The 15,718-nt window shown below is 28.0% G+C and overlaps 1 protein-coding gene across 1 annotated transcript; it reads left to right on the top strand.

Moving 5' to 3' along the window:
* Window positions 1–13,558: 13,558 nt before the first annotated feature.
* On the top strand, window positions 13,559–15,674 carry HO133_004161 (uncharacterized protein; the record flags this gene model as incomplete). The annotated part of the gene is made up of 4 exons (XM_037295080.1): window positions 13,559–13,649; window positions 13,708–13,851; window positions 13,900–14,621; window positions 14,682–15,674. The coding sequence occupies 4 exons, from the start codon at window positions 13,559–13,561 to the stop codon at window positions 15,672–15,674; spliced, it is 1,950 nt and encodes a 649-aa protein (XP_037149127.1).
* Window positions 15,675–15,718: the final 44 nt, after the last annotated feature.

Genomic DNA, 15,718 nt, shown 5'->3' with positions numbered 1-15,718 from the left:
GAGAGATAACAAATTGTTTTCTCCGTATCATTTTTTCATTACTTTCTCATTACATTAATATAATTTAATAAGTATAGTCTAGATCTATTATATAGAGTTTAATATATTATTTCTTTTATAAAATTATTTTATATAATTTTCTTTATAATATAAGAAGATTTAATATATTATAAGCGTACTCTTAACACCACTCAGCTCTATGACTAGCGAGCCTTAACGAAGATATTCTCTACTATATTATATCTTCTTTTTACATATATAGTTCGATAATCTTATTATTCTATCTATCTTATCTATACTAATATTATATCTATACTAATCCTGACATTATAATAAGACTTCTTTATATCCCCCTCGATAAAGAAAATTAATAAGTTTTTTACTTTCTATTCGAAGTAAGTAACTGAGCTTAATAAAGAAAACGCTAGATATTTCTATTATATAGAAGTTTTATCACATATTTAAATTATAAGATATCTATATTATTCGAAAGAATCTATATTAGATAACTTATATTATTAATAATAGTCTAATCTATTAAAAAACGAGTCCCCTATATCGAATATAAGAAATCCTTCTCCGTCTCCATTATTTATAAAAAGTCTATCACCGACTAAAAGACCCTCGGCGGACTTTCTATCATTCGAAAGAATACTATTTAGAGTATTTATATTCTTTATAGCGACTTAATCGATTAAGAAACGAAAGGAATAATACTATTTCAAGCGTTATAGTTAAATTTCGACTCTTAACATAGAGATCTATCACCTTTCTCGACTCGTATACGTCTTTACGATATCGAAGTTCTAGAGATCTCTTTATTTCACTCGATAAAGATACTATTCGATATTATAATAAATCTTTATAAGAAAGCCTAGTTAAAATCGCTATTTTTACGCCTATCTTCTTCGCTCCATTCTTATCTATATTTAATACATTATAAATTTCTTAAATTCATCTATATTAATACTAAGATATCACCCTTTACATTATCGATATAAGAATACTTTCTCTAAATCACGATTTCCTATATATCGTAGCCAGCCATCTCCTATATACTATAGTTAGCTATTTCCTACATATCGTAACTAGTCTTATTCTATCCGATAACCGCCCGAAGGTAATAAATGCGATTTCTATTATTATTATTAATACTACTACTTTATAACTACTATATAATCTATACTTAATAGTCTAGATTTATTCTATAAACTCTATTTAATTCTTTCTATTATAAAATTATTCTATATAATCCCCTTTATAATATAAAGAGACTTTATATATAGCGTATCCCCCTCTAGTCTTTAATACTCCCTCACTATTATTACTAATTTCTCTATTAAAACGCCTCTTCTAAATATTTAAATAATATATAAGACACTATCGAATAGTATTTAAATCTTATTACTTATAATTATCTTATAGTAATTTCGATAGAGTAATAATTAGAGTAAAAGGCGGCCGAGATCGAATACCTTCTCTACTTTTTTTAATCAATTTTATTACTATTAGCTCGAGAAACTTCTAATACTTCTAATAAAATATTTCTATTAATTTATAAAGCTTAAAGATATTCGAAAGACTTTCATTTAAATGTTAATGAAGTAGAGATATTCAATTTCGATTATAAGCTCGCTAAGAAGAATATATAGTTACTAAAGTATTAAATCGATTAATCTCTCTATATACTTATTATAGTAGTAGAAAAGCTTAAAAACTTAAAACTCCTTCTTTTATATATTCTAATTATTCTCTTTAAAAGTAGATAGAACTATATAACTATTTATATTAGTCTTACTAAAACGTTTTCTCTTTTTAAAAATAGAGTTATTAATCTCTCTTATATTATATATAGTAATTAAGACTAGAATAAGATTATTATCTTACTAGACTATTATTAACATATTATTCTAAATTATTATAGCGAGAACTTCGTACGAAATATCTCTTATAAAGACTTATTTTATCTTTATAAGCAATTTTAGAAGATCTAATCGATTTAACTTTATAGTTCTATATATCGTAATTTCTCTATCTTTTAGAGTTATAGCCAGCTTAGATTCGATAAAATAGTTATTTATAAAGAGAATAGAGTTACGAGGTAGTATATTAGTAATTAATTTAAATATTATAGCTAATATATCTCTAAGATCTTTAACTTTTAATTTATCTTTAAGATCTTATATAGAAGAATATTAGATATAATTATAGAGATAGCTCTTATCGCTAATTACGAATAGCTTATATCCCTTCTTAATTAGCTTATCTAAAGTCATTATAAAATAATATATACGTCTTATCTTCTTAATTATATATTTATTAATTACGATATAAAAACTCGAAGTATAAAGCTTCTTTTAATTACTTTATATCTTACTCGCAAATAGCTAAAGCTTTTTATATTATATAGACTATTTATATCTATCTATTTTAATAATTCTAGAGTTCTCTTCGATAGAGTCTAAGTAATAAATAAATTTCCGAAGAAGAATATAGCGATTTTAAGTTATATTCTTAATAATTAATAAAGTTATTAAAGTAATTTCATTAGTTCTCTAATAATTATAAATAATAAGAAAATAAAAGATTCTTATATAGATTATAATAGCGACGAAGATTTTTAACTTTAGAATATTAGTGGGCTTCTAGATAGAATCTAAAGTACTCTATAGAGAGATATATAAATTAATATTTCTATAAAGTATATTCTAGATAGTAGTAGTTTATATAAGACTAAATATTATATATAAAGTAATTTCTATATCGCTTAGAAGGTAACTAATAGCTATATAATACTTAATTTTTATTAGCTAATACTCTAGTAATAGAGATATACTCTAAAGAAGAATATTACGCTATTTAAATTTCTCCTTTCTTATATTAATTTAAGCGTCTCTTTTCTAATATTTTATAACTTAATCTAATTCTTTCTTATTAGAAGTAAGTAGAGTAGTAATTTTAGTTATATTAAACTTAATATAGTAAAGTTATTATAAAGAATAAAAAAAGTCGCGTAATTGAGACGCGGAGAAAAACTACGCTAATTTATTACCTCGGTCTAGGCGGTTATCGAATATACTATCTTATATACGAAGATCTATATATAAGATATTTGCCTTCAAATTTACTATAACTTCGTATATTACGAATATAGCGTTCTCTATCTACTAAGGATCTTTATTAGCGATATCACGAGGCATCAAGTTAATAAGAGAAGATATAAGCCCAAAGCTCGACTAACATCTCTACTCCTCCACCCCCATCTCTACCTCTATTAATATTATAAGATTTCGAAGTACTAAGATATCGATATTAATTAATCTCGCTATAGCTAATTAGATAGTTACTTAGTTCGAGATTATTAAATCTATCTATATTTAATAGTATTAATAAATCTAAATTTAAGAACTAGAAAATAAGAATTACGAATAAACTTAGTCTTAATAAAGATTACTTTTCTATTAACGCTTTTTAGATAAACTATATTATATCTCATCTTAAAGAAAAGACTATTAAGTATACGATATCTAGATATTAAACGATTATAAAAAATTCTTATCTCTTAATCGACAATCTTCTAAATTAACTAAGTAACCTTTATAAGACTTTATTAAATATTATTCGATAAAGAAATAATTATAATTATTTAATCTTTAGAAGATATAAGAATTAATTAATTTCTGAGTATTATACGAAGTTTATAAAATATACCGCGTATATATAGAAGTATAACGATAAAGAATATTAGATTAATATTATTTAATTAAATCTTATAATCGACTTAAGAAATAGAATAAACCTTCGTCTCTAGAATAAATATACTATATATAAAAGAAAGTAAATATTACTAGGTTTAAAGGAATATCTTATTATATTAGAATATTATAATCTAATATATATCAAACGACTAATAGATAAGAAAGTAAAGGTATTTATTAAATAGTATATTAAGACGAGACTCGAAGATATAAGTAAACCGCATAGTAAATATATTATTATTTCTCGCTCTAATTCTAAGAAGTATAAGCGTTAAGACTATAATAGTATAGCTATATAAACGTAATAGATCTATAAATAATATAATTATAAGAATATAGTAGTTAAATATAATTAAGAACTTAGTAGTTTAAATATAATCGAAATTAGTATAAATATAGATAAATTCTCAAATATCGTATTTTTAGACGAATTAAAATTATTCGATATCTTTAAAATAATCTTATTTTTTTTATATTCGTAAATCGATTTCTTAGACTTATATTATTTAATAATAGCCTTATATTAGACCTATTAATTAGACTCTCTATATTATTATATATCTAAACGACTTTCGAAGCCATAGTACGTTATCTATATATCTTATCGTCGTCGTTAATAGTCTTAATCGATATCGGCTATATAGCGTTTTATAAAGAAACTTATATCGAAATTATTTAATATTAATTTAGAGTTTTAGCGCTTACGGCTCGGTTCGGTTCGAAAGATATCGACTAATTAAATTATCTTATCTTATCGATTTCTTCTTTATTAAAAAAAATGAAATTAGATAGCTATTATATAATAAATTCGTTTTCGATTACTATTCATTTAATTCTTTATAAATCTTCGTTAAATTGAGGGCCCTTGATACTTTAATAAAGTGCTATTAACGATACGTTAGCGAAATCTCCGAAACGCGATATTATTGCCGTCGCCGCCGTCGGAGAATAATATTAATTTAATCTGATATAGCATACTAAAAGTTCTTATTTTTTTAACTAATTTTCAGCGAGTAACTAAGTTATAATATATACGTAATTCTTTCAAAGAACTATAATAAGAAAACTAAAGAAGGGCTTAAAGATTCTTACTTATATATAGATAAGATATAGTCTATATCTTTAGAATCTCTAATAAATCTTCTCTAGTTAAGACTTATAGAGACTATGAATATTTAGAGATATAAGATAAGTAATAAGTCTATATCTTCGATCTATTAACTATAGAAACTATAGCTATTTAAGAGAAGAAAGTATTATTACGAGCGTATTCTTAATACTACTTAGCTCTATAGCTAGCGAGCCTTAACGGAGACATCCCCTATTATATTATGTCTTCTTCTCATATATATAGTTCGATAGTCTTATTATTCTTAATCTATCTTACTTATACTAATATCGCATCTATACTAGTTTTAATATAATATACTTTATATTCTCCGCGTATCTTAAAAGTATTATCTCTATTTCTACTATAATCTCGTCTAAAATCTCGATTTTAAATATTCTTATAATATATAAAGTACGTCTAAATAGTCTTTAAGTCTTATTAATTATAATAATTTCAGAGATAAAAAAAGAACTTAATCTTATTTAATAGATATCTTCTTCTTTTAATAACTCTACTATTACGCTTTTAAGAAATTTCTAATACTCTTAAGTAACTTCTATTAGTTTATAGAGCTTAAAAGTATTTATAAGATTTTTATTTAAATATCTATAGAGTATTAATAAGAATCGCGAGAACTTTAAATAGAGGTATATAAATTAATACTATCTCGAAGTATTTCTTAGATAATAATAGTTTATATAAGATTAAATATAGTATATAAAGTAAGAAATAAATTACTTAAAAGATAATTAATAGCTACTTAACGCTTAATTATTATTAATTAATACTCTAGAAATAATAAAATACGCTAAAGAAGATTATTCCCTTTTTTAAGAAATATCTATCTCTTATTAGTTTTTATAGCTTTTTTTTACTACTTTGAGATTTAATTTATTTTATTTTTATTAAAAGTAGATAGAGTAATAATTTAAGGCTTAGTGCTCGTAAATAGTAAGGTTATATAGAAATAACGTATATATAAGTAGATATATAGATATATAATTAGATATATCTAATACTAAGATAGCTAAGAGCTTTTTAAATATCTAAACTAAGTAAATAATTTAAAAAAAGACCTCTTAGCGCTAGAAAAACTCCTATATCTAAGCGATATACTCTAAAATAAAATAAAGCTATATATAGATATAGGTGAGAGAGAGAATAATAATATAACTCTAAAGAGAATAATTCGAATAAAGAATCTACTTTTAATATAGTAGTTATATAAATAATACTCGCCATATTCATCTATCTCCCTACTATCGCATATCGTATAGTTATATAATAATAAAACGGCTAATTAAATAGCTATTAACGCTATAGTCTTATAATAAACTTATTAATCTATAATTCTACTATTACGATTAATACTCGTAAATAATAAGATTATATAGAAATAACGTATATATAAGTAGATATATAGATATATAATTAGATATATTTAATACTAAGATAGCTAAGAGCTTTTTAGATATCTAAATTAAGTAGATAATTCGAAAAAGGCCTCTCAGCGCTAGAAAAACTCTTAAATAATCTAAGACGTCGTTTAAAGAGGGCGAAGGTCTTAAGAAGAACTTTTAATAATATCTATCGTAGTAAGTAATAGAGATTAATAGCATTAGCGTGGATAAGCTAAAAGATACTAATATCGTAGTAATACTCTAAGTATATAGACTAAATAAGTAACGATATATAAATAATAGAAATCTAACTTTTAACGGTCTAGTAATTAGATCTTATTATTATTAAGATTAACGTTATATACTAATATTATAATCTCTCTATAAAAAAAATAACTTAAATAATAACTCTTAATATTAAATAATATTAACACCTCGCGGAGGTTATTAATAACGATATTTCTAGTAAAGAAGAAGCTCTCTAATTAAAATAGCGGCGTATTAAATAAGATCTTTTATCTAAAGAGATAATATAAGACTTTAACTACGTATACGTTATCGTCTAATATAATTATTATAAGTATAATTTTATAACGAAATAGATTTATTTTAAACGCTAGAAGCGTAAGTTTTAAATAATTATTGAATAGTCTTATTAAGCGATATGTGAGAAATTATTTATCGAAGTTCTTCTATTAAAGGTCTCGCTTGCTATAAGTAAACTTATTTATATATAAAAATATCGCGAAGGCGAGGTAAAAGAAGATATATAGAGTTGTCTCGATATAGATTGATTTATCGAAATAAGAAAGAATTTAAAATAATAGATTCTTGATAATTAAACGCCTTTTCTTTATATTAGTTTCGTTATAAAAATATCGATTATCTATAATAATACGTTATAATTAAGAGTAATAAAATACTAAAAGATTATTAAATCTCATATTTATATAGATTAATCTAAGGCCGATAAGATATATCTTTATAGATTTCGACTTAACGTAGCGAGTGCTTAGATTAATAATTTAGCTTATAAGAGTATTTATAGTTATTAAAAAGAAAGATTAAATTTCTATAAGTACGTAATAGATTATATAGAATTTTATTAAAATTATATATATCTTTCTAGTTTTAATAATAAGCTCTTATTAGAGAAGTTATATAATCTCTCGAAGTAGTATAATCTAATTATATTAATATTCTAATAAATCTCATCTTATTTTAGCGAAGATATAAGACCTCTTAGTTATAGATATATATTAGCGATTTTTCGATATTAAAAATATAATAGATTATCGATTAGCTGATTAGCCTTCGTAGATATTTAAGTAAGTACTATTATAATATTATAAGTAGTTATTAATATAGCTATATCGCGTAATAGGGCTATAGCTAGCCCGTATATAAAGAATTTATATAATTTATTAACGTATATATCGTTATCGTAATAGAGAATTAAGCGAGATTCTTATAATTAATATAATTATAGCTTTATCGCGTAATAAATAGCCTTTATTTCTTTAAATTATATATCTTTAAAATGATAACGTATAGCTATTTTAATACTAAAAATGTTTTTAAATTAAATTAATTAAATATAATTAAAATAATTAAGAATATAGTCTCTTATATCGAATTTTCTAGATATATTAATCTATATATATTATATAACTCGACTATCGACGTAACGTATTAAGATAACGCTATTCTAATATTTTAGAAAGATATTTCATTATAGTAAGTTTACTCTTATATCGTCTATAATTCATATAATCACCGTAGGCCTTCGAAAGACATCAAAAAGTCGCTTTAAGAATACTCTTTCTAAAATTATGATTTTAATAGCGAAAGAGAGAAAATTAATCGCTAACTCGAGCTTCTAATATAAGATAATTACTCTTTTTAGAAGATTTTTAATCGTAATTCTCGCTTTAATCAGCTTATTCGAGGAAAGTCTCGTCTATATATAAATACTATCGAATTTAATTTCTAAAAACTTAGCTATAAAATTCATAATATTCTTTATATAATTAATTTAAAGGCTTAATTTACTATATAGCTAATCGAACTATTAAGTATATATAACTATATTATTACTTAATAAAAGAATTATAAAGAAATCATTTAAGTAGTAAAGTATTACTTTCTATAGAAGAATAGTAATTAAGATTTAAATAAGAGTCTTTACGAAGAGATTAAATAGAAATAATAATATATATAGTTTAAATAATAGATATCGTTCTTTTTAATAGTATTTATCGTAGTTAAAATTAAGTAGCTATTAATTTAATATAGCGATAAATATATATCTAAAGGCGTCTTTAAGATCTCTTTTAATAAATTAAGTCCTTAGACCTTTCTATAGTAATACTATTACTACGTTATCGTATATAGTATATTCTAATATATCTTACTTCGTCTAAATATCGTTATTAACTAAGTAGCTATATGAAAATAAGAGGTTATAAATCCGTTTTTAATCTCTATCGTATTTCGATATTAATTCGAGTAGCGAATAAATATAATAAGGCTCGTTTTAAGAGTTAACCTCAATTAGACGATACTACTAAAGCTATTTTTAAAGATTCATCGATAGTATTTAAAGTACTTAACGTATTAATAGATAATTTTAACTACGATAAGCTAAGATAAGACCTCGAAAATCTATCTTAGCGCCCTTTTAAAGAATAGCTAAAATAATCTTAGCAAATATTAGATTCGAATAATCGTTTAATTATTTAAATTAATTATTAATTATTAATAATTCTTAATAAAATAAATTCGAGTCTAGTAAATCGTATAGCGTATATAGAAACTTCTTAGATATATACTATAGCGACTAGAGTATCTATAAATACTCTAGAAGTTATTCTAGTTTAATAATATAATTATCTAATAATAATTAATTAAAAATACTTATCGCTAAGTTATAGACTTTAAGATACTTATCTAATAAGTGATTTTATTAATAGATTAAATAGATATATAAGTAGAGACAGCGCTCGTGAAAATAGCTACCTCTATTAAAACTTTTATAAATTAAACTAGATTCTTTAATTATAACGGGCTTACTAAGATTAGACGCATCGATATTTAACTTATTATTACTTATATAAGTTTCTCTAAATATAAGAAGATCTTTATAACTCTAATTATTCGCTTTTTAAATTTTAAGATTATCTTAATTACTCTAAATGCGTATAGTAATAAAGATGAGATAATAAGTGAGGATAAAGTTAAATTTATAGATAAGGGGTAGTTATAATAGATAAATAATATACGCATAAAGAGTCTTATTTAAGTCTTTCTTCACGCTTATATAAATAAAGTAATCGATGATTATTAAGTATATAAGAAAGTAGTATATTATATAATTATAGCTATTAATATTTTTATTCTCTTTAATTAAAATAATATATATATAGATTAATTTAGCGAAGTTTTTAATTTTAAAGATCTCGAAGAAGATTTACTTAAAGTACTTAATATTTATACTTCGAAATCTTTTAGTAATACTAAAAAAGAGCTTCTTACCTTTTAAATAATAAAATAAAATCCCTCTTCTTTTCTCTTAGTTCGACTTAAAGTCGAATAAGTCTAAATTTAATATATTCGAGTAATAATAATAATAATTATAACTATAGCGATAGTAATAGCGATATAACTTATAAACTCGACCTTTATAATAAACTTAACCCTTATAATAATAGCGATAATTTCGCTTCTCTTAGATCTTAAATAGCTAGACTATTAATTTTATAAGATTTACTTTAAGCCTTCTAATAGATAAGAGTATTTTATTAATCTCATTTAAAATAATAATTCTTAATAGCATTTTATATATAAGAATCTTATCGCGAAGAGAAGATATTTTAATCTTAATAATCTTTTTAGCCTTAAGGACCTTAAGGGCCTTATTAATAGCGTTAAAGATTTTTTTAATAATCTTAAAGATAAATATAACTTATATAATCGCTTTTTTAAATCTAATAGTAATAATAAGAGCTATTATAAAGTATATAAGAGTATAAAGTATATTTATAATAGTTAAATAAAGGCTAATATATATAGACTTAATTATAAAAAGAAGAAGAATAATAATATAGCTCTAAAGAGAATAATTTGAATAAAGAGCCTATTTCTAATATAGTAACTATATAAATAGTACTCGCCATACTTATTTATCTCTCTACTATCGTATATCGTATAGTCGTATAATAATAAAACGACTAATTAAATAGCTACTAACGCTATAGTCTCATAATGAACTTACTAACTTATAGTCTCACTATTACGAATATTAAACTATTAATAATAGAGTTATTTAATAATTAAATAAGAAAGCTATTAAATACAAGTAAAGGCCTATGAATTAAATTTATGGAGTTGAATTTTTCTAAGTTAAATCGAATTTTAGCCCTAGCCCTAAGTTATATCGAACTCTAATCGCTTACTATACGTTTTTAACCTACTTTTATCACTATAAAATTAATTTAATCTATATAATATATAGATATATTACCTATAAAAAATAGAGAAAGATTACATTCTTATAATAAGAAGTATTAAAATATTAAAAAGAAATAAAGATAACGTGCTAATTAGTAATGTAAATTCTATAATATCTTCTATTATAGTAAAATTTTTCGAATAATGAAATAGCTATAGACATTAAATGATTTCAATTTATTTAAATATATATTATTTAATATTTCTTCTATAAAGACTTAATTAACTATAATCGTTATAGTAGATTCTTCTCTTATAACGTTATTATAATAATATATTATATTAATATAGTAAGAATAATAGACTAAGTTATAATAGTATTCTTCGCTTACTAAGTAATAATTTAATATAAAATCGTAGAGAGTATATAACGTAGGATCTTAGAGAGCTAAGCCGTATTCTTAATAATAATAGCCTTATTATCGCTTAGTCTCTTCATAATATTCTTTATATTTATTTATTACGATAATCTCTTCTTTTATTTAATTAAGTACTTTAGCTAAGTAGCTAACTAAGTAAATAACTAAGTAAATTAATATAAAACTATAAAGAGTAGATCTATTATATTACTACTACTACTAACTATCTTCATAAAATTCTTTATACTATATTACTTCTTCTCTTATTAAGAAATTAGCTAAGTAACTAGCTAAGTAGCTAATTAAGTAAATTAATATAAGATCGTAGAGAGTAAATCTATTATATTATTACTACTACTAACTATCTCCGTAATTCTCTTTATAGTATATTATTTCTTCTCTTATAGAATATTAGACTAAGTAACTAGCTAAGTAGCTAACTAAGTAAATTAATATAAGATTATAAAAAGTAGATCTATTATATTACTACTACTACTACTATCTTTATAATTCTCTTCGTAATATATTATTTCTTCTCTTATAGAATATTAGATTAAGTAACTAGCTAAGTAGCTAACTAAGTAGATTAATATAAATATAATAGAAATAATAGATTAAGTTATAGTAACATTCTCCGCTTACTAAGTAATAATTTAATATAAAATTATAGAGAGTATATAACGTGGGATCTTAAAGAGCTAAGCCGTATTTTTAACGATAATAGCTTTATTATCGCTTAATTTCTCCATAGTATTCTTTATAATATTCTCCGTAGTATTCTCCGCATTTACCTATTATAATTTCTTCTTTTACTTCTTATCTTATAAAGTATTAGATTAAGTAGCTAGCTAAATAATTAACTAAGTAAATAACTAAGTAATTAATTAATAATCTAACTAAATAAATTACTAAGCTAATAGAGTAGATAGTATTAATTAAATAACTAGTCGAGTAGTATATAGGGGAGGACGATGGCTGTAAATCCATTCGGGCTCTTTTTAAGAGTCTTTTAATATATTTATAAGTAGTAGTAGTAGATAGCTATTAAGCTCGCTTATAGCCTTAATTACTAGCAGTAAAGACGTTAATAAGAAATTTAAAAGAATATATTCATAATTGATAGATTAATGGAATTATAGAAGAAATATAATAAATAGGTGAAAGAATTATTATTCGATTCCGAACGCGTTTAATATAATTACAATATTTGAATATTAATTTAATCTATTAATAGTAAGTTAAACTTTATTATTTTTATATTATTAGAAAGCGTATATTAAACTCTATAATTTACGAAATTATAAAGAAATAGTATTTATAAAGAGCTGGTTATTTTAGAGTATAAGACTTCTATATACAAATTTTTAATAAAAAAGCTTAAGAGAGCTAGCGGGCTAACTTAGTCAGTCTAGTTAAAAGGCGTAATAACCTCGAATTAATGATTAACTGCACATATAAATTCAAGGTTTTCTAGTTTAGCCCTACCTTATTCTTTTATATATACTGATGAGGGAAGAATCTCGGTTAAATTTGTTGCCTCGGCGTCGGCGTTTATCGTATAGGCAGTCGAAGGAGCGGCGACTCCGCGTCCTTGCAAGCTCGGACGTCGTTCATAGACCGATGCCTAGGAGTCACCGTACTCATCCCTATTTCTCCGTTACTGCAACGTACCGTCGTGTTCAGGGTTGGCTCTCTTTGCGAATAGACTGTGAGGCTTCCAAGCAGGACTTTAAAAAGAGAAGTTGAGACTGTCAGTGAATCAGGGATTTGATGACTTGATTTCCTTTCAGAGCGCAACATCAAGTGTTGCATGGCCACGGGCTGTGTGTCGAGAAACAAAAGCGTTACATTTTCAGATAGGCATGGTTAATAAGAAAGCGCTTGCAGGCTTCAGGTGCGTTAAATCCGGGCTATTTCCGCGAACCATTTCGCGCTACTTTTCGCCCGGCTAGTCGAATAGAGTAGCCTCATTTGGTCTAAAGTGTCTTTGAAAAATGGACGATATCATTTCTCTTCATCAATTAAAAAGCTGCAAAAATATCCATACATGCCCTCTTATGATTCCGACCGAAAGATGAATACATGAAAGTACTCAATTACTGGTGACATGATCATAAAAACATGGGGAATCTATTATTAGTTTGCTTAGCTTCCACTCAGCCTCAAGGGAGGAGCTGTTAGGATGCCGTGAAACAGGCAGCGCTCCACGGCTATTCGAAGCATTTGAGCAACTTCTCCATCTTCAACTTCATTCCGGCCAGGCAACAGTGATTACTCGTAGCTCTCCACTGACACACACTTTTCAAAGAGACTATCAAGGCTACAGCGTCGAATACCATAAGAAGCATCCGTCGAGTAGAGTTCTCCAATCTTTTCTTCAATGGGAGTGGTAATAACATCACATCACCAAATCACACCATCATGGGTAACGCAATCTCATCGGCACTTACCGACTCATGGCTGGCTAGCCACAAAAGTCGCGTCGAAAAGTGGCTCGATAATGCAACAGAAGGTCAGCAACTGTCATAACAAAGTGCGCATTCCAGGCTAATCCAATCATACGAAACTAGATTCGGTACTCAAAGCACTTACCTCAAGCTTCTTTCCAGATAGCAAAGGATATGGAGGACTTCCAGCTACTCGAAACGCCGGGTCTCTCATCAAAGAAACGTTTGGCGCATATGGATCCGTTGACGAAGGTGACAAAAAAAGATGTAATAGAACTCTACCTCTCCAGCGAAAAGACGTCTGACATTGAGCAGATTGGCACGAAAAGGACCTAGGGAATTTCTTGTCGAATCGGTTTCCGGGGCCTGAACTGACCGCAAGCGTTCCGATACTATGGAGGTGCTTTCATTTTCATGCCTACTTTCCATTTCCGCAGAAACCAAATCGACTCGACTACAGTGCCTTCCAGCGGGCCATAGGACTGCTGGCAGCTGAAGGTAATCTGCGCCTCGGTGACAACGCGGATGGTATTACCATGGATACCGATAGATGTCCTGACGCCAACGCTCGTGCTTTAAAACAGCTTTGGATTATGTTCAAGAGCTTGTCAATTCAGACACCTCATCCGAATCAATCCAAACCATTAAAATCTAGTGTAGCGGACTTGTCAACCACGGAAGAGGATCTCATGGACGTTTTGTGTCTTACCCAGCCCGACAATCCTTGTATAATGCCTGCACCGACTGAAGAATTGCGCCCTCACGCAAAGAGAATCTTGAGCTCGTCCACGCAATTCACCTGTTCTTCGATTCCCCGTGGAGACTTTCTGAGCCTGTTAAAGGTCCTTTTGAGCGTTCAATTGGACAAGCCAGAATGGGGGCCTCACGAGCCATATTTCTACACCGGCCGAATCCTAATAAACACAGACGCAGATATTCTCCAAGGAGCTGCGGATGCAATATTGAGACATTCCGCCTCGAACGAGAAGGGTGATATTGAATGGCATGTTTTCAAGGAGGTTCTGAGTGTTCACCTGGTAAGAGCTCTCTACAGTACCGTGCGAACATAGTAACTTCGCTAACGAATAAACCCAAAGCCCGATCTCCCTTCACAATTTCGTCTCATCTTCACATCCTTTCTTTCTCCATTGACCGTACCAAAACAGGTTCTCAACACGTCCGCACCAAACTCCATCATCCCTGTCCCATACGCTCAATATCTCAACCTCCTCTTACACCCTCCTCTAGCCCACCCGAGGCACCACGTCTTCGAAGAATTCGCCCGTCAAGAAGCTCATTACGCTCTTCAAACAACACAAGCTGCATATTCAGCTTCACCTCTCACTCTCAACACCGACGACCTCGTCGCCGCTCTCAGTCCTATAAAGACCGGCACGTTACTCCTCATCACCGGCGAGGTTAGTGTGGCCGACGCTCATCCCCCCACACGGGTCACCGTTGGAGCGTGCATGCCCACGCCGTGGGACGTTGAGCGCCAGCGCTCATTCCGAGCCAGCCCGCCTCAAAAGCTGCACCGCTACACACCCGACCACATGCTATTCCAGCTGGAGCCATGCCAGGAAATCTTGCGGCCAGAAGCCGACGCATGGATCATGGATCTGATCCATATCATCGACGGGGACACAAGAAATGGAAGAAAAGGTGGGCTGCGATTCGGAGCGGAGGGTGGGAGTGGCCTGTTTGTGGATTTCGACAGTGGCATCGCGACATTGAGAAGTCTCAATACAATCGAAAGCGAAGCGAACCGAGACAAGCAAAGCAAGGAACCCTCCAGCTACAACAGCGTCTATCACTCCGCCAGCCCTTCCGCGAACGGAGGCAAACCCGCCAACAACTGGGAAACCAGCCTGCGGATCCAGAAGCTCGACCTATACGACCTAGGCGGCCACGCAACACCGCCATTCGAAGAACAGCTCATTGAGAAGCCGCGGCTGGGTACCGCATCCCCGGCGCCACATCGAAAGCAGGTGTCCGAAGGGGATGCGGCTCCGACGGAAAAGCCACGGGAGCCGCAGGTGGGAGAGGATGAATTGAGGAAGCGGATTCAGGGATTCGGGCCCAGTACCTAAGATGATGGTGAGATGAGTTGAGGTTAGGACAAGTATTTCGAGTG

Source organism: Letharia lupina, assembly GCF_014066315.1.
Source record: "Letharia lupina isolate WasteWater1 chromosome Unknown contig_19, whole genome shotgun sequence".
NCBI lineage: Eukaryota > Fungi > Ascomycota > Lecanoromycetes > Lecanorales > Parmeliaceae > Letharia > Letharia lupina.
The sequence above is the reverse complement of the archived record's forward strand: the minus strand, read 5'-3'. Positions and strand labels throughout refer to the sequence as shown.